The 17,536-nt window shown below is 48.2% G+C and overlaps 2 protein-coding genes across 3 annotated transcripts in view; one reads left to right on the top strand and one right to left on the bottom strand.

Moving 5' to 3' along the window:
• The first annotated feature begins 1,730 nt into the window (after nucleotides 1-1,730).
• CHMP3 (charged multivesicular body protein 3) lies at nucleotides 1,731-15,018 on the top strand. The gene is made up of 6 exons (XM_074540523.1): nucleotides 1,731-1,892; nucleotides 6,577-6,637; nucleotides 9,192-9,371; nucleotides 11,713-11,834; nucleotides 13,472-13,586; nucleotides 14,509-15,018. Exons 1-6 carry the CDS (start codon nucleotides 1,848-1,850, stop codon nucleotides 14,643-14,645), a joined length of 660 nt encoding a protein of 219 aa, XP_074396624.1. The 5' UTR covers nucleotides 1,731-1,847; the 3' UTR covers nucleotides 14,646-15,018.
• KDM3A (lysine demethylase 3A) overlaps nucleotides 14,496-17,536 on the bottom strand; it is a 33,249-nt gene continuing 30,208 nt past the window's right edge. For both annotated transcript variants that reach the window (XM_074540520.1, XM_074540519.1), the window contains exon 26: nucleotides 14,496-17,473. In XM_074540520.1, the coding sequence (XP_074396621.1) occupies nucleotides 17,393-17,473 (81 nt within the window). In that variant the 3' untranslated portion in view covers nucleotides 14,496-17,392. The remainder of the gene's footprint in view (nucleotides 17,474-17,536) is intronic.

Raw genomic sequence — 17,536 nt, 5'->3', positions numbered from 1 at the left:
TAACATTGTTTTCTACAGTGCTGGATCTCAGACAGCCCTTCCCTGACACGTTGACAGTTGAACATCCGGAGCAGGGAGCGAAGGAGCAAAGACTGTGCCTGTAACAAGGTCAGCGGTTTCGCTGCTCACATGTTTTGCCTCGCAGGGCTGGGTTGTGCTGGTGCTTGTGAAGTGTCTTAACTGAGATGCTAAACATTCCTAAAGCATTGTTTTATTCTCTGATGTCTCGTGCCTGGAAGCTGGAGACCAATTGTAAACAGCAAATGTCAAAGCACTGAGGTGAGGGTATTCACTTGTTTGTTAGGTTTAATAAAGGCGATGGATGTTTGGTGCTGCTATTACAAAGGATGGATTTAAATAATCTCTGAAGCTCTTTGTCACTCTCGATTTCATCAATTATTGCTTTATTAGTACTGGTTTTCCCACTGCTGGTGCTCAGTCCAAAATGAGAGCTCTCTTTTCCAAAGCTTCTTTAGGCATTTTTTCTGCATTAGATTCTGGAGGGAAAGATGACCAAGGTGAAACTGTACATTTTTGTAACTCATTAAAAAGTCTGTGTCTGGTAATTAAATAATGAAGGTAAGTATAATCATAAGGCATTAAAGAGTTAGGTTAATAGCACCTTTTTCTTCCTTTCTTTTGCACTCTGTGCCTCACTGATTTATTTCTAATGCTCTCAGTCTCAGATTGTGCACCGGGGTGTGAAGAGATGGACTGACTCTCTGGAGCTCCAGCAGAGCGGCTCCAAGCTGTCCCTTCATTTCAGCCAGGTCACCCTGCGGAGAGGAGGATGAGGATGAGCCAGCCCGGCCTCCGGCATTTCTCCCGAAGAGCCCCGAGGCGGGGTGGCCATCGCCGGTATGCGCCCTGCCCTGGCGTGTCCTGGGGAAAGGCCGGAGTGGGAGTCGGCCCTTGCACCGAGACATTATGGAGATGGCGGAGTTCCAGAGAAGGGAGCGGATCTGGGGAAGGCTCTGCAGCACGGGGGTGATGAGCTCTGAGGGGGCTCAGCCTGGGGAGGATCAGGGGCACCTTATTGCTCTCAAGAGCTCCCTGACAGGGGAGGCACAGTGATCCCCACCATTTTTGCTCTCTACAGCTCCCTGACAGGAGGGGCAGGGTGATCCCCACCATTATTGCTCTGTACAGCTCCCTGACAGGAGGGACAGGGTGATCCCCACCATTATTGCTCTCTAGAGCTCCTGACAGGAGGGGCAGGATGATCCCCACCATTATTGCTCTCTACAGCTCCTGACAGGAGGGGCAGGGTGATCCCCACCATTTTTGCTCTCTACAGCTCCCTGACAGGAGGGGCAGCCGGGTGGGGATCAGGCTCTTGTCCCAGGAAACCAGCGACAGGACGAGAGGGCTCAGCCTTAAGCTGGACCAGTGGAGTTCAAGTTGCGCATTAGGAGGGATTTCTTCCCATTGGAATGGGCTGCACAAGGCGGTGGTGGAGTCACTATCTCTGGAGGTGTTTAAGGAAAGACGGGATGTGGCACCCAGTGCCACAGCGGTGTTCGGTCGTGGTTGGAATCGAAAATCTCAGAAATCTTTCCCAACCCGACAGACCCTTGAATGAGTAACAAACACACTCAGTGGGCAGGGCCAGCGCTCCCTCAGCGCCCGCCCCTCAGCGCCTTCCCGCCCCTCTGTGGGGGCGGGGCCGTGCGCAGCGCCGTGCGCAGCCCCACGTGACTGGCGGGAAGCCGCGAGGGGCGGGGCGAGACCGTTCAGGCCCCGCCCCCCCCGTACGGAGTGGGCGGGGCGTGCGGCGGCGCAGGCGCAGTGCGCGCTCCGGCCGGCCCGGCTGCGGGGAGCCGGAAGCGCCGGGCGGGGCGGCCGCCATGGGGCTCTTCGGGAAGACCCCCGAGAAGCCGCCCAAGGAGCTGGTGAGGGGCCGGAGCCGCCGCGCGGGCCCGGGGGCTGCTGAGGGGCCGGGAGTTTGAGGGGGGAGTGGCGGCAGGGCCGGGTGGCGTTGCTGTGGCCTCGGGCGGGGACTGCGGAGGGGCCGGGCTCGGCCTGGCCCTGGCGGAGGCGGCACCCGGGCCGGGACCGGGCCCTGGGACCTCAGAGAGCCTCCCGGTGTCTGGAGGGGCCTGCAGGGAACCGGGAGGGGCTCTTTGTGAGGAAGTGAAGTGGCGGGACAAGGGGTACAAGTTGATAGAGGGGAAATTCAGGTTAGATCCTGAGATGAAATTCCTCCCTGCGAGCGTGGTGAGACCCTGGAACGGGTTCCCCATGGAAGCTGTGGCTGCCCCATCCCTGGAAATGTTCAAAGCCGAGCTGGATAAGGCCTGGAGCAAGCTGGTCTAGTGGAAGGTGTCCCTGCCATAGCAGAGGTTGGAGCTATATGGTCTGTAAGGCTCCTTCCAACCCCCTGATATTCTATGATTCGATGATTATAGCTCCTCTTGCAGACACAGCTTTAAAGTTTGTAAACAGTAGCTGAGATGTTGGGACTTGTGGGGGGAAGATGAGTCTGTAGACAAACCGTGTGTCCAGGAACAGTTTTCTGCTGTCACAGTGGAATGAAATAATCAAGTCACTGGTGGATTTCACTGTTGCCTTTCATAAGTAGCTATGGATGTGTTAGAAAACCTGCTGTTTGCTGAGAGGAAGATAATACATTAGAAAAGCAGCAGGGAGAAGAATGACAGGCGCACAAGTTGAAGTTTATTCAAGCTGCAGTGTCACAGATGTTCCCTGGTGCTTTGTAGCAGCTGAGTCCAGGGAGCAGGCTATGCCTGTTGCTGGTGGGGTGAGAGAATCAGATGAGGAATGTGCCTTTGGGAGTGCCCTTCCCCTCCTCCCTGCCTGTGGCAGAGCTCTGTGTGGGCTGGGTCAGAGTGCTGGGCTCCTGAGGGTGGCACAGGAGGGCACAGGGGGAGCTGGGGGCTGCTGCTCTCAGGGTGGGTGAGCTGTGGCACCCACACATGTGCTTGTGCTGCACTCAGGGGTTCTCACCTCCTGCCTGAGGGCTGCTCTTGCTCTTTTGCCTTCCCTCACTGCTGAGCTTGCCATGTTCTCCAGTAGCACAGAGCCTGTGGGGATTTTGGAGGATGGTGCCAGCCCCCTTGAACCTTCTTTTGGTGCACAGCAACAGGACAAGCAGCAGTAGCCATAAAATAAACCACAATAACTTCCACCTTTACATGAGGAAAGGCTTCTTTCTGCTGAGGGTGGAACAGCTCCCTCTCTGGAGCCATTCCAAAGCCACCTGGACACATTCCTGTGTCACCTGCTCTGGGTGACCCTGCCTTGGCAGGGGGTTTCATCTCCAGAGATCCCTTCCTAAGCCAGTGATTCTGTGATTCTTTGCAGAAAACCCTGCAAAGGCAGCATGGGACAGGTGGAGGGAAGGGTGACAAGAGTCCTCTTGCTGTCATGAGCACTCCCTGAGGGTGCAGGCTGGCATTCACAGGCCTAACACTGATACTGAAACACCCAGTATTAGTTAAAAATTCCTTTCCTCCTGTACCTAAGTGCAGCTGATTTTCCTAACTGCTTTTTCTTTCCTTTTAGAAGGAAGAAGCAGTAGCTGTTTGTGCATCCTGCTGGAGTCTGCCAGCAGCTGGGCTCAGATGCAGTCCCTGAGCAGGGCTAGGGGAGCCATCCAAGCACTGCAGGAGGGGGATGAGGATGAGGAGGGGTTGAGATTTTGGTGATGGCAATGATTTGCCCTCAGTTCCTTTGTCTGCCCACTCTGGGTGTGAGATAATTTATTTATGATCAATACAAGGCAGATATCTTCAGCCCTTGTGAAGAGCTGGTGATGCACTCCAGCCTGTCTAAAGCTGGGGATTTGTTGTACTTTTAATGCCATGTCTGGATTGTTTGAAGTTAAAAAGTGGGTTTTCCTCCTGTGTGGTGTGAGTTCAGCTGGAGTGCTTTGCTGGCTGATTCTGGAATGGTGCAGTGCTGTGAGGGTGATGTTTTTGTTTAGATCAGGAGTGGAAGCAGAATTGTTTCATCAGCCTGGAGCTGTGCTCAGGGTAGTTATCTCTGCTCAGCTGGACCTCATACATTGCTGCCTGTGCCATGGTGTGTGCATGTCCCTGGGTGAGGTGGGCAGTGTGGCTTCCTTACAGCTCAACACACGGCTGGCCTGGAGCAGAGTCATGGGATTGCCTCCTCCTCTCACACAGAGCAGGAGAAGGGAAGGCACAAACACCCAGCTGTGCCTTTGGGGCAGTCGGGTCAAACCCCTGGCAGTGCTGGGGATGAGTTTGCTGCTGTCAGAGTGAGCAGGTTTTGATGCCAGCACACAGCCAGTCTGATTTAATGGGGTGTTTGTGCTGGGCTGGGCACCCAGAGACAGAAGCTGCAAATCCTGCTGTGGTTCACTTGGCAGTTGCTGATTGTGCTGGTCCATTGAGGTTTGTTGTGTGTTGGTTTGTTGTAGAATACAAGTTGTGGAGCAAATCTCTGGCAGGTGTGACCTTTGAGGCCAGCCAGAGCTCTGTCATGTTTCTCTCAGGCTCTCCCCTCTGCTTTTTCCCTCTCCTGTAGTCCACACTCTAGAAGGGACCTTTCCAGCTTTCTGTCAGGCTGAGGAGTGACTCTCCATGATGTTACCTCCCCTGAAGGTAACATCTGAAGAGCAAGAGGGGAGGCTGCACTCAGTTCTGGGTTTGGGGCTTTTTACCTGTAAACCCAGGGTCTAACTAAAGGTACAGGAGCTTTGTGAAACCTGCACCTCTGCAGGGTTTTGGGTTGTATGTGGGGGTTTTTAAGCTGATTTTGTGCTTGGGCACCTGAAATGGTTACTTTTGTCTGCAGTCAAAACATAGTCCTGTCCACCATGACCAAGAGAAAGCCTTTTGAGACTGGTGAAAGTCAAATAAATCTGTTGCTCTGCTAGGTTTGTGCACCAAAGAGAACTTGCTTTACAAGTTTTCATTGCACAAGTTCTCCTCACTCTGCTTCCCTGGATGATCAGGGCAAGTGGAGCTCCCTGGGTGAGCCACAGGATCTGGAACAGAGAGATCTTGGCAGGTGCCAGGAGGGAGCTGCCAAAGGAGTGGCTGTGTTTGAACAGCACCAAAGGCAGGGGAGGGGAAGCTGGAGGGCAGAGAGACCTGAGCAAGGGGGAGGAACCAGCAGGAACCTCAAAATGTTGAGCAATGCAAGACTGGGAGGGATGTGCAGCCTGGGGCTGGCTGGGCACCAGCTCTGCAGGAAGGGATCTGCTTTCCCATGGATAATAAATGAGTTCTGAGCTCCCAGTGCACTTCTGCAGCAGTGAGGGCAAACAGGGGGTGTTGGGGGGCTGTGGGCACAGTGCTGAGTGCTCTGTCACTGTGCTGCTCAGCAAAGAGGCCACAGCTGCAGAAATGTCCCAGTGTGGGCACCCAGCTCAGGAGGGATCTCTGCAAGCTGGGCAAGGGTGGCAGAGGCTGCAGAAATGTCCCAGTGTGGGCACCCAGCTCAGGAGGGATCTCTGCAAGCTAAGGAAGGGTGGCAGAGGTTGCACAAGTGTCCCAGTGTGGGCACCCAGCTCAGGGGGGATCTCTGCAAGCTGAGGAAGGGTGGCAGAGGCTGCACAAGTGTCCCAGTGTGGGCACCCAGCTCAGGGGGGATCTGTGCAAGCTGGGGAAGGGTGGCAGAGGCTGCACAAGTGTCCCAGTGTGGGCACCCAGCTCAGGAGGGATCTGTGCAAGCTAAGGAAGGGTGACAGAGGCAATCAGGATGGAGGAGGCTGGAGCCTGTGGTGCAGGAGGAGTGGCTGTGGGAACTGAACTCATTTTGGCTTGGAGAAGGTGGAGGAGGGAAGATTTAAAGCCTCTCACTGCCTCTCTGGGGTTGTGGCCAAGGCACAGACAGGTACCTCTGGGGTGGGGGGCTACAGCCACAGCTGGCCAGAGGAGGGTTTTGAGTGGAACATGAGAGGCCAGCTTGGATGGAGCTCTAAGCAATCTGGTGCAGTGGAAGGTGGCCCTGCCAACAGCAGGGCACTGGAAATATTTGGTCTTTAAGGTCCCCTCCAAGTCAAACCATTCCAGGATTCTCAGAGGAAAAGTCTTCACCACCCAGGAGTAATTTCAGTGCATCTGCTCAGAGTGGCTGTGAAGTCTCTGCCCTCAGACAGTGTCAAAACTCCATGGGTGAGACCTGAACAACCTGTCTGAGCTCTGAACTTGATCCTGCTTTGAGCTGGGCTGGCTTGGAGACCTGCTGGAGATCTGACTGAAATGGGCAGTGGCACCCTTGGGGCTGTCTTCTGTGCCAAAGTCTGTCCCTTGTGCTGAAACCCCCTGGGGCAGTTCCCTGTGTGAGCATCTGCCTCCCAGCTCACATCCTGCAGTCATTGAAGAGTTTTGGTTGGAGGGGATCTATAAAGGTCCTCCTTAACAAATTGTCTGAACATGAAGAGCAGTGCAGTAATTGATGGTATCTCTGCAATGTTTGGGGGTTTTATCATTTGAATAATGAAATATTTTAACATCACTCATGACTTGCAGCTCATGCAATTTGAAGTGCTGCTTTTGATACTGAATGTTTAAGTTACATGAAAGTATAAAAGCATAGTTTTGAAGTTGGAATTTCAAGTAACTCTCACTTTCTCTTTTTAAGGTCAATGAATGGTCCTTGAAGATAAGGAAAGAAATGAGAGTGATTGATAGACAGATCAGAGGTTTGTACTTGTGTCTCATGTTCTGTTTTTACTCTCCTTGTGTGTCTTCAAGGGTTTTTTTTTACTTTAATTGAGGCAGGCTGTGAAATTTAATAACTTGGGGTAGCCTGTCACATCTGGAGTAAAGGAAGATAAATGTGATCCTGGGCCAGACTCAGTCTGTGTTACAAAATGATGTTGCTGTGAAATTATCCTAGGAACATTTTCAAAAGAACGTGAATATTTCATGCTCCCAGTAACACATAATGGGATTTACTTTGGATAACGTGTGTTAGACTTATTATCCAGAATTTCACCAACACTGATTTAATGAGTAGTATCATGTGGTATATAATTCCACATACAGACAGTTCAGCTGGCATGTACTGGTGTGAAAGTGCACATGCCAAGCAAAAGTAGCTTGCTGTCAGCTTGGAAAAATTACAAACAGAAGAAAAGAAGGAAAAAAAAAGGTATTTTCTGTGTGTGGGTGTTTTGGTATTAAATAATGAGCATTGCATCTGCTGCACTGATAATTGCCTTTAAAATAAAGTACAGAATATCTTGGTGCCAGGATTTCGTATTTTACCAAGGGTCACCTATGGATTGGTTGTGCTGGACACTTCCCAGGCTAGCAGGCTGCTCCTGAAGGATGGCAGCCAAGAGCCACAAAAGGTTTCCTCAGAAGTTCCTCACTGCAGCTGGATTCTGCCATGCCCTCCTGCTCCACCTGGGCCTGACACAGGAAATCCCTGCCATCTCTAAGGAAGGATGCTAAGCTGGAACCTGTTTTGGTTTCCTTGGGGAAAGCTGTGCTGGATGTGTTTGAGCAAGGCAACACTGGATCCACCTGGGATGAGCTGAGTGGGCTTGGATCACTTGAGCACTTGGCTTGAGAGTCAGCAGAGTTACTGAAATAGCAGCACACTCTCTGAAACCATCTGCTGTGGGACTCTGGCTGCTGTAGTGATTTCTCTTTGGGGTAGGTTGGTTTTCAGGGCCTGGAAGGTTTGGAGAGATGAAAGGTATCCTTGTTACTTCAGAATTGAAATTTTTGAGTAGATAGAGTTGGAGTAACACAGTAACTTTGTGTTTTGCTGAGCTGTGAGTCCCTCACAGGTGCTTGGGGCTGTTTTGTGCCCCTTGTGCTGCAGAGGCACTGGGGAGGTGACTTTGGCTCCCTTGAGGAGTGTGGCTGGCTCTGCCCTTCAGAGATGGAGTTGGCACTTCCTGCATCCTTGTGCCACTGATCCCATACCCAGCACCTGCTGCCAGTGAGAGCATTGGGGCAGGCCCTGCACAACCCTTGGGCTTGTTTTCAGCCTGCCAGAGTGAGTGCTGTAATTCTCAGTGCTGCTGGGTTATTCTGGTGCTTTCTGTTTCCTGCTGGAGCACTTCAGCTCTTTCTTACCTGGGACTCAGTCCCATGTCTGACACACAAATGTCTTCAGCTTTGTGCTGTTTCTGAAAATAATAGTGGGAAAGCAGCAAAGGTTTGTTTTTCTGATTATAATCCTACAGTTTTCTGCCAGTCCTTTAAGGTAAAAAAACCTCAGTGAATGATACTGAGAGAATGACTGGTCTTGAGTACAGGGTGCATCAACTCCCACCTGAGCAGCTGTGTTGAGGTCTCCAAGTTAGCCTGAGCCAGAAAGTGTGTGTTGGTGCCCTTTGGTTTTATAAAAGGGCAGCTTCTGATTCTTCCAATGTATAACTTTGTCTGGCATAAGTCAAGAAGACTCAAAGCTAAATCTGAGCAGAGGCTTTCTTTGAAAAAATTGTTCTTGTGGTCATTTCAATCAACTCTTTGCAGGAAGGTGAGGAACCCTTACTATCTGAAGTCTTTATTTACTTTAGGATAATATTTCTTGTGGACTCTGAGATCCACATTTCATCAGTGACTAATTTATTGCTGAGTCTGGAAAAGAAAGGAGATTGATATTGTCCTGCTTACTCTTGCACTTTTTACTCTGGGCTTTTTGGATTACCTGGCTCCTGCTGTTCACAGCCAGTGTTACCTGGCAGGGCAGAACTGTCAGCAGCCACACCAGATTTGCTGGAGAAACCAATGGTATTTAAGAATTTTAATAGTTCAAATCCAGCCATGCTGGATTTGCTCTTTGCTCATGCTTAGTTCAGTATTCCCATTTAACACACTCTTTAAAAAAAAGCTGTTGAACAAAGCTGGATGCCAGGAGAGTTTGAACAGGAAGTTATTTTGAAGTTGTGAGTCAAGTCTTCCTCTCAGAGTGCTGTGTTCTTGCAGGACCTTTTTGCTTTGTAAGCCCTTAGTCAGCTCAGCATCATGGACTGATATTCTCAGACAGTCCTTTAGAGCTCTCTTGACTGCAAAGGAAATTACAGAGCTGGGTGTTCAGTAATGAGAATTTTCCTATTAAGATTTAGCTGAATTAATCAGCTGACATGTAAATCAGCCTAGAACAAGGCAACAGAGGGAATCTGAAATCAAGCAGAAACAATTCTTTGCATTAGAAACACAGCTCAACAAATGGCTGATTTCTCTTCTATATCCTTAGGAGTTGGTCACTGTTTGCTGTGTTTCTCTGTGCTCCAGATATCCAGAGGGAAGAGGAGAAGGTGAAGAGGTCCATAAAGGATGCTGCCAAAAAGAACCAGAGGGATGTGTGTGTGATCCTGGCCAAGGAGCTGGTCCGCTCTCGGAGGGCTGTAAGCAAACTCTATGCATCCAAAGCTCACATGAACTCAGTTCTCATGGGCATGAAGAACCAGCTTGGTAAGAGCAAATTCTGGGCCCAAGCACTGCTCTGGCAGTAGAAGTGAGGTCTGAGGTTTCCTTGTCCAGAACCAAAATTAAATGCAGGCAGAGCTTGAATGTGGGAGCAGCTGTGCTCCTGTGGAGAGCAGCTGGTTCCTGTGGGCTTCAGGAGCCTGGGAAGATCCTCCCAGAGCTGTGAGGGTGCTGAAGTTCTGCCCCCCAACCCCAGCAGGCACAGGCAGCCACACTGTCAGAGCAGAGCCTTTGCCCCAGCCCATAAACACACACAGCTTTCACTGACTCTGAACAGCTCCACCTGCAGAACACACACACAGCACACACAGCAGAGCAGTTGTTCCAGGAGCTGCTCTCAGATGCTCTGTCCAAGCTGGCCAGACCCCTGCTACCTGCCCCAGATCTCCTTCTCTGCCTCAACTGCTGGTACCTGGCCCTGCAGGCCCCTGAGGTTTGTGTGTTCCCTGATCCACTTCAATCCTTCCCCAAACTACCTTTGGTCATTCCCCTAAGAGTCAGTTATGTTCCTGTAATCCCATTAAAATATCCATTGCAAGTTTTCCCCATGTCCAAACATGCTCTTTTCCCCTCCATCCCTGTAAGGAATCCTGCATCCCTGTAGGCAGGATTGAGTCTGCAGGATGCTCTGAGGCTGCTTCTCAGGTGCCCTGCCTGGATGGGTTCCCACCCCGGGCTCTGAAGAAGTCAGGGAGCTCCCAGTTTTGGTTTTTTGGGTTTCCTGCCCCTCACTGTCCCCTGCATCCTTGCTGGTTCCCTGTTTGCTGGGATGAGCTGCTCAGCAGATGATGTGACAGCTCTCCTCAGAGCCTGAGGGTTGCAGTGGGGTGAGAATCACATTGAGCTCACAGCAGTTGGGAGCACATTCTTAGTGTGCATTTCTAACAGTTGGAATGCATTCTGATACCCCTGTCCTGGTGGAGCCTGTGTCCCTGATTGTGACAGGATCTGTCACAGGAGTAGAATTCTCTTCATCTTGTAGATGTTGCTTCCCTAGCAAGAGTCTGGGGGCATTTACCAACACCTGCATGGGGATGGGGCAGCAGTGCTTGATTTCTTAGTGTGATGAACCCTTTTACCCCTTGACTTAACACTCATGTTCTGTAAACCCTCCCTGGTCCTTTGTGTTCTTCCAGAATCAGCAGATTTCCCTTGTTCCTTATCCACATCAGAAATCTGTTAAAATATATTTCCTGCAGAGTTTTCCATAGCTGGAAGCAGTCCAGCCTGTAACAAGCAGAGCAGAAAGCTGTAAAGACAGGAGAAGACTTGGTGGAGATGAACAAGCTGCTGAAATGTCAAAGCATTTCCTCCACCCCAGCATCATCCCAGTAGATTTTAATGTTGGATGAGTGATAAAACAGGAAGTCACACTGTAAGGGTAATTTTATGATCGTTCAAGTGCATCCCCATGCACCTCACTCAGGAAAGGAAGGTTGGACCATCCTTGCACCTGAAGGTGTCCCTTAAAAGGAAAAACTCAAAACTGCCTCCTCCTTATCACCACTGCCAGCATCTTCATCTTCCTGGGAGTGTTCTGATACACTTAGATAGGAAATATGCAGGAATCTAGAATTCAGTCTGGGGCTTGTTTGAGAAATGACCACTCAAGGCAAGGTGTCTGTTAGTTTGTTACAAGTGTAGCCCTTTTAAATCACTAAAATGAAAAATAATATGTGCTGTACCTTCATTTTGCTTCATTAAGGAGTGGCCATTTTATATCCAAACAGGTAAGTTCTCCATGTCCAGGAAGCTGCAAAGCTAGATGGCAGAATTCAAAAAACTTCCAAGCACCCTTAATTACTGCTTTTTGATCTTGGTATATCAATACATGTGAGGAGAGCTTCTAAGTTAGAATAAGTTGGAAAGAGTTTTGTTAAATTCAGTTTAAACAAGCTTATTTGTGGCTTGTCTGCTTCAGTATTAATGTTGTAGTTTACTCTTTGCTGTGGAACTTTGCAGCAGAACTTCTGCCAGGGCTGGTTTCAGGCAGGAGATCCTGGTTCAGCAGTCCCTGCAGCTGAGGGGCTGGGCAGGAGCAGCTTTTTCCTCTCTTTGCTGACCTGGGTGCAGCTGGGGTGAAATCTCTCTGCAGGCCACCTGGGCTCCTCATATAGCTTTGCTATAAATGGGACTTTTCCAGTGTGGGTAGAAGTTGGGCTTTTCCAGGAATTTAGTCAAGACTGAAGAAGTACAATGCCTGTTTATTTTTAAAATTGAATTGCCTAAATGTAAACAAATTTCCATGTAGAGATGATATAATTTCTCTGCTTTCAGCAGTGCATGAATTATTCTTCAAACTGTTCTGTGCCTCTCTCCTTCACAGCTGTCCTCAGAGTAGCAGGTTCACTGCAGAAGAGCACAGAAGTTATGAAAGCTATGCAAAATCTAGTAAAAATCCCAGAAATCCAAGCAACAATGAGGGACTTGTCCAAAGAGATGATGAAGGTAAGGTCTGGCACATGAATCAGCTTTGAGTGAGCACAATGTGGCTGTCCCTGAGCTGTGCAGTCCCTTGGGTGTCCCCTTTGTCACAGGGGGCTCAGGACACTCTGACTCCATGGCCAGCCTGGTGGCACAAAGAGTTTAAAATCTAACAGCAAAAAGCTGCTGGACCAACATTCCTAATAACAATTTTGAGTCAAAATTTGCAACATATGAGGAATTTATTTGCCATAGACATGTTCAAAGAAACAACAATTTTCAGGCATTTATATACACTATAACAGCCAAGATCTTTTTAACAGCACTCCTAAAAATCTGCCCAATTTATTGCATCATGGTAGAGGTGTTTTGTTTCTTTTAATTACTAGCAGAACATCTCATCTGTCTTTGTTTAATGGACAAGCTGAGTTTTATCCAGCTAACAGTGCTTTATTAAATGTGCTGTCCTGCTTAGACAATTACTATTGATTAAGTTTTCTGGGCAGTACAAGCCTATGAAGTGGTTCCTTACTGCGTCTGCAATGTATTGATCAGATTTTCTGGGATGTGTAGGCCTCTGACTCCTTAACTCTCTCAAGATACCATTCTTGTTCTATGACATCTAATTAATCTCTGGTTATATGATAACCATTAAACAATTATTTATTGAGTTTTGTTCTTCAGCTATAGATTTTCTAAGGGCTCTGGGTCCATAGAGTTCCTTTCTGCAGGTGCAGTGAGGTAATTTCTCAGGGTTTCCTACTGACACTTAGCCAATACAGATCTAAACCAATACCAGCCAAAATAACACAATCAAACATTCCTTAACTAATTAAGCTTATTACAAAATTGTTAAAGAATCACAAAACTCCTGGCTAATTCAGATATAACTCACTGTCAGTGGTTTAAAGCATCTGGCTGTGTCTCCATGTGATGGGAGTGCTCTGATTTGAAAGCATTCCCAGTTTATGTTATGACTCTTAAATCTTCAGCTACTTATTTTGCTTTTTCCCTTCTTACCACTCTAGACTGTTCAAATAAGTTTATTTCTAAATAATTTTATCGTTGTGCACCAGCATGCTTTGGCCATATCTAGCTTGCAAGGCCTGCAAAGGAATGATTTCAAATGCAGGTACAAAAACCAAGCTGTGTCAAAGAGCAGCTTTACAGTGTGCTGCAGAGTTCATGCTTACACTTGTATTTCACATGCTTGGAGCAGGCTGGGCTCTTGGTTTAGATGTGCAACAGCAGTAAATAACCATGGAATCATGGAATTATTTGGGTTGGAAAGGATCTTAAAGATCATGTAATTCCAGCCCCCCTGCCATGGAAGGGACATCTGCCACGGGAGCAGGTTGGGAGCACTCCCAGGGACTGGGCATCCACAGCTTCTCTGGGGAACCTGTTCCAGCTCACAGGGAAGAATTTCTTCCTAATATCTCATTTAAATCTCTCCTCTTTTGGTTTAAACAACCTGAGGTTTTCAAAGTGAGAACAGGTGCCTTTAATCCTCAGTTTTCTTCCTGCTTTTCCTCTGCAGGAGAGATGTGTGCTCCTGTTACATGCCTGGATAGGCAGAACCCCATCTCCCAAGGAGAAATGAGTTTTCTTACTCTGCTGTTTCCAAGGGCATCACACGCTGCCTTGTTTATTTCTGCTAGGCTGGGATTATAGAGGAAATGCTGGAGGACACCTTTGAAGGCCTGGAGGATCAGGAGGAGATGGAGGAGGAAGCTGAGGCAGAAATTGACAAAATCCTTTTTGAAATTACAGCTGGTGAGTTTGTGGGTGCTGAGAGCCAGGTCCCTGCTCTGATCAATGAGCTGCAGCAACTGAAATCTTCATCTGTTCTGTGCTCTCCCAGGGGCATCTCTTCCCTTGGTGATGGGCAGAGCTCTGACAAGCTGCTTTCTCAGGGAATTGTGCCTGAGGAGGCCAGTGGGGCTCAGCAGGGCAGAACTAACATCCATCAGCTGCTCTCTGTGCACTTATGTAATTGAGGCTCTCACAGTGTGTGGCTGTGCACTGAATCCTCTTAACAAGGTGGGACTTAGATGATTGGCTGGGGGTTGTTATTAATGAAACCAAGAAATGATTGTTATTAATGAAACCAGAAACTCTGCTGCACTGCCTTGAGTCAGAGGCTGTGTTGTGAGTCCTGGCAGTAACATGCTGTGTCTTGTTTGGGGGGAAAAACCCAAAACAAGCACAAAATCCCTCTTAGAGCCAAAACCACAACTTCTGCCTTCCAGCTCATGAAGTAATAATGATTTACTGTTTCAGTTATTTGACTTGGGGGATGCTCAGAATGCTCCTTTCAGCTGGATTGCTGTGATGTGGTGTGACAGAAACAAGCACGGGGCTGCATTCAGCTGCACCTTGTGCTCGGTGCCTGGCACCTTGCCCTGGTCTTTCCCTCATCCTCATGTGCTTTCTCCATCGTGTTTCGCTGCTCCCGAGCAGCAGGGGGAGCTCCCGGGCAGCAGCAGGGTCTGGGGGAGCTGGGAGCCTCCTGGCAGAGGGGAAGGGGCACAGAGGCTGAGCTGGCAGGGCAGTGCTGCAGCACAGCCACCAGCCTGGGCTGGCCCTGGCCCTGCATTTCCATGGGCAATGACTGCTTGGGTTGTGTTAGGTGTCCCCAAAAGCCACTCATTATGAAATGAAGCCCTGACACTAATGAGCCTGTTTGCTGTTGCAGGGGCCTTGGGTAAAGCTCCCAGTAAAGTGACAGATGCTCTGCCAGAGCCCGAGCCCATGGGGGCAGCAGCGGCTGCCGTGGATGAGGAGGAGGACATCGAGGCCATGCAGTCCCGGCTGGCCACCCTCAGGAGCTAGGCCCAGCATGGATGTGTACAGCTGGCTTGATTTTATTCTGTCCTACCTTCAAAATGCAAAACTTTATGTATTCTCACTTATGTAATATATATATATTTTTTTTTTCTTCCTGAGGATTTTTTCCTCCAAGACACTACTGTAATATACTTCTTGCAGTTTTCTGTTCAGCCCATGTTTCCTGTGGTGACATGGCAAGGGTGGTGTAATGTTATGTATTTTTAGACATAAAGTCCTGAAATATATTCTCATCTTCAAGCAGCATTTCTCTCTAACAGGCACTTTGGTTTAATCTGCTACCAAAAACTTCCAGCACTGTCAGATCTGTGTTTTCCTGAATCAATACAAATTTTATTAAAGCTGCTTCTAACACTCACTGCCATGGCAGCAGTTTAGTTTGCATCACTTTGGCCTTTCACAAACAATACCCCCATCTTAACACCTCCCTTTCAGTTTTATTACACCTTTCTTTAGCACATTTAGGGCCTTCACTGCATGGTTAGAGAGAAGTTTTCAGTCTGTTCCAGCTCTGTATGGTCACAGGAGAGCCTGGCTTTGCCAAGGCCTGGCACAGTGAGGGCAGGGCAGGTGGCAGCAGTGGGAGGGGGCCCTGACTCAGCAGGCTGCTGGCAAAGCTTCCCTTGGCAGTGCCAAGGCCTCTGTGCTGCTCCAAGAGCACATTCCAGGCTCACAGGAGAGCTGTGTCTCCTCCCAAGGATGCCATGGCTCACAAAAGGCTGTTTGGAAACCAAGAATCTCTGACCCCAACCTGTCACTGCCACAGCACCTCCCCAGCAAAGGCCAGAGCTCTTCATTTTAAGGAAGCCAAGTCTCTAAATAATGGTACCCTAACAGCAAGGGTAGAAAAACACACAAGGCCCACAGAGAGCTGGATGGAGCCCAACACCTCCCATTTTCAGCCATAAAAGCATGGGAAGGGCCAAGCACTGCTCACCTTTGTGCTGGGGGAGGCAAAGCACCCCCTGTGCTTCAGGGCTCTGCAATTCAAGTGTCATCTCCACCCCAAATGCAACACAAACAGCCAAGAGGGACAGATTGTTTCTTGTGCTCTTAAAAAACCCAGAAAGGACAGGTCAGAAACAAAGTGGGTGAGAGCTGCAATAAAACAAGACTGAACGGTGGTAAGAGCTCAAAATGCAGCTTCACCAATGAATCTGTTCAGATGTGTGCACACACCCAGGGTGTGTGAGGTCAGTGTGACTCAGCTCCCTGGGAGGGATCTGCATTCCAGCTGGTGCCAAGGAAAGCAATGAACCTGCTCAGTGTCATCTCCTTCAACTTGGCAGTTCAGGTGAGTGTTGTGTTTGAGCACACTTGACAAATTCAAGCACAAAATGCCAATTGAAGGCACCTGAAGTGACTTGAACATTTATTTACTGTCAAGAGGTGGCAGCAAGTGAAGGTGGAGGAAAGCTCTCACTGAATACAGTGAAGGGCTGGTATGTGGGCAAACCTTCTGCAAATCTGCTAAACTCTTACAACAGACTCCTGCACACACTGCAGCCTGAACCTCTCCTGAGGGAGCCAGCAGGAAATCCCTCTGAAGAAAAGAACCCTGTCACCCAAACCAGACTCAAGAGTTGCTGCTGGGCACAAACAGCAGGTCAAGTACTACAGGGAGAATTTTCAGAGTTGGCTTTGTTGCATAAGCTCAGAAAAATGAACTTGGAGGCCATCTGGCCTCTTTCAGTGCTGGGAAGGAACTCCTAGGTGAATTTTGTCTCAGTGTATCTCATCAAATGAGAGATTCGGTTTTCCATTCATAACCTCTGTTCCTGTTTTAAGTTTTACAATGTTTTACAGACAACTCTGTGTGTACCATTTCAGACCAAAGCTGCAAAGCTGTGACACAGACCACAGCAGCAGTGTCAGCTAAGCCATGCTTGGGTTAACCAAAAATAACTATAAACAGATCTGCTGCTAAATTCCATAACCTGAGCCTTCAAATCCTTCAATAAACAGTATGAACCATTTATGATACACAGTTTTCTTCTGCATTTCAAAGTACTGCATCAAATTAGTTACATTTTAAACAGTCAACTGAAGAAAACAGGCAAGGAACAGTATCTGAAATAGAAGCATTTTTATGTAACCATTCAGTGTTAAAAACAAGAGAATCAAACATCAGTTCAAATTAAAGAGCAGTTTCCAACAGAAGACATTTGATTAAAAGTTTTTTTTAACATTTAGAAATTTAAATACATTTACCTAAAGATGGTTAACTCCCATCTCTATGTTACTATACAATAGCTTAAAGCTAATTTAAATGCTAGTTCTATGTTAATGTGAAATTCCAGAACTGCATTCTTAACTTTTAATGTAAATTGGTTATTAAACTGAGTGATTCCGTACTTCCTCCCACCCCAAAATAAATTTTAAAAATTGAAGCTTTACAATGCCTTGAATAATATTTTTTCAAAGGAGTAATTGGAATAGTTCCCAACAGTTCTATAGGAGGTATTTTGTACAGTTTGGAGAGCAACTCCGTATAAAGTTCTATTGCAACTGAGCATTCACAGTATGCCACAGTCCATCCATATTACTACATATACATATCAGGTTTGTAAACATTGGAAGAATACACAGAACATAGTACCACGATCCTCTGGTACTGCTGAAAGGAAGATGAGGTAACATTCATATAATCTCAAAGTCCACAGAGGTCCTGACTGAGTAGGTAAAACAGCTGCCAACGCTTCTGTTCCATAGTGTGTGGTTAAGGCTCTACGTCACGGTCTGCTAAGGCTGGACTCGTTAGCTCTCAGTATCCCAACTGCATCCTTAACAGCGTGGTAAATGACATTCTTCACCTGCAGGAGCAAAGCAAAACGTGCTTGGTTTTACAGGCAAACAGCACAGAGAGTTTTCCAACT

Source organism: Zonotrichia albicollis, chromosome 5, assembly GCF_047830755.1.
Source record: "Zonotrichia albicollis isolate bZonAlb1 chromosome 5, bZonAlb1.hap1, whole genome shotgun sequence".
NCBI lineage: Eukaryota > Metazoa > Chordata > Aves > Passeriformes > Passerellidae > Zonotrichia > Zonotrichia albicollis.
Note: the sequence above shows the minus strand (reverse complement) of the source record. Positions and strands in the feature narration are given on the sequence as shown.

Excerpts from the sequence above, each read along its gene's own strand:
- CHMP3 (XM_074540523.1), top strand. The coding sequence starts at position 1,848 with ATGGGGCTCTTCGGGAAGACCCCCGAGAAGCCGCCCAAGGAGCTG. Across the intron at positions 1,893-6,576 it reads AGAAGCCGCCCAAGGAGCTG|GTCAATGAATGGTCCTTGAA; the intron begins GTGAGGGGCCGG and ends TCTCTTTTTAAG. Across the intron at positions 6,638-9,191 it reads GATTGATAGACAGATCAGAG|ATATCCAGAGGGAAGAGGAG; the intron begins GTTTGTACTTGT and ends TCTGTGCTCCAG.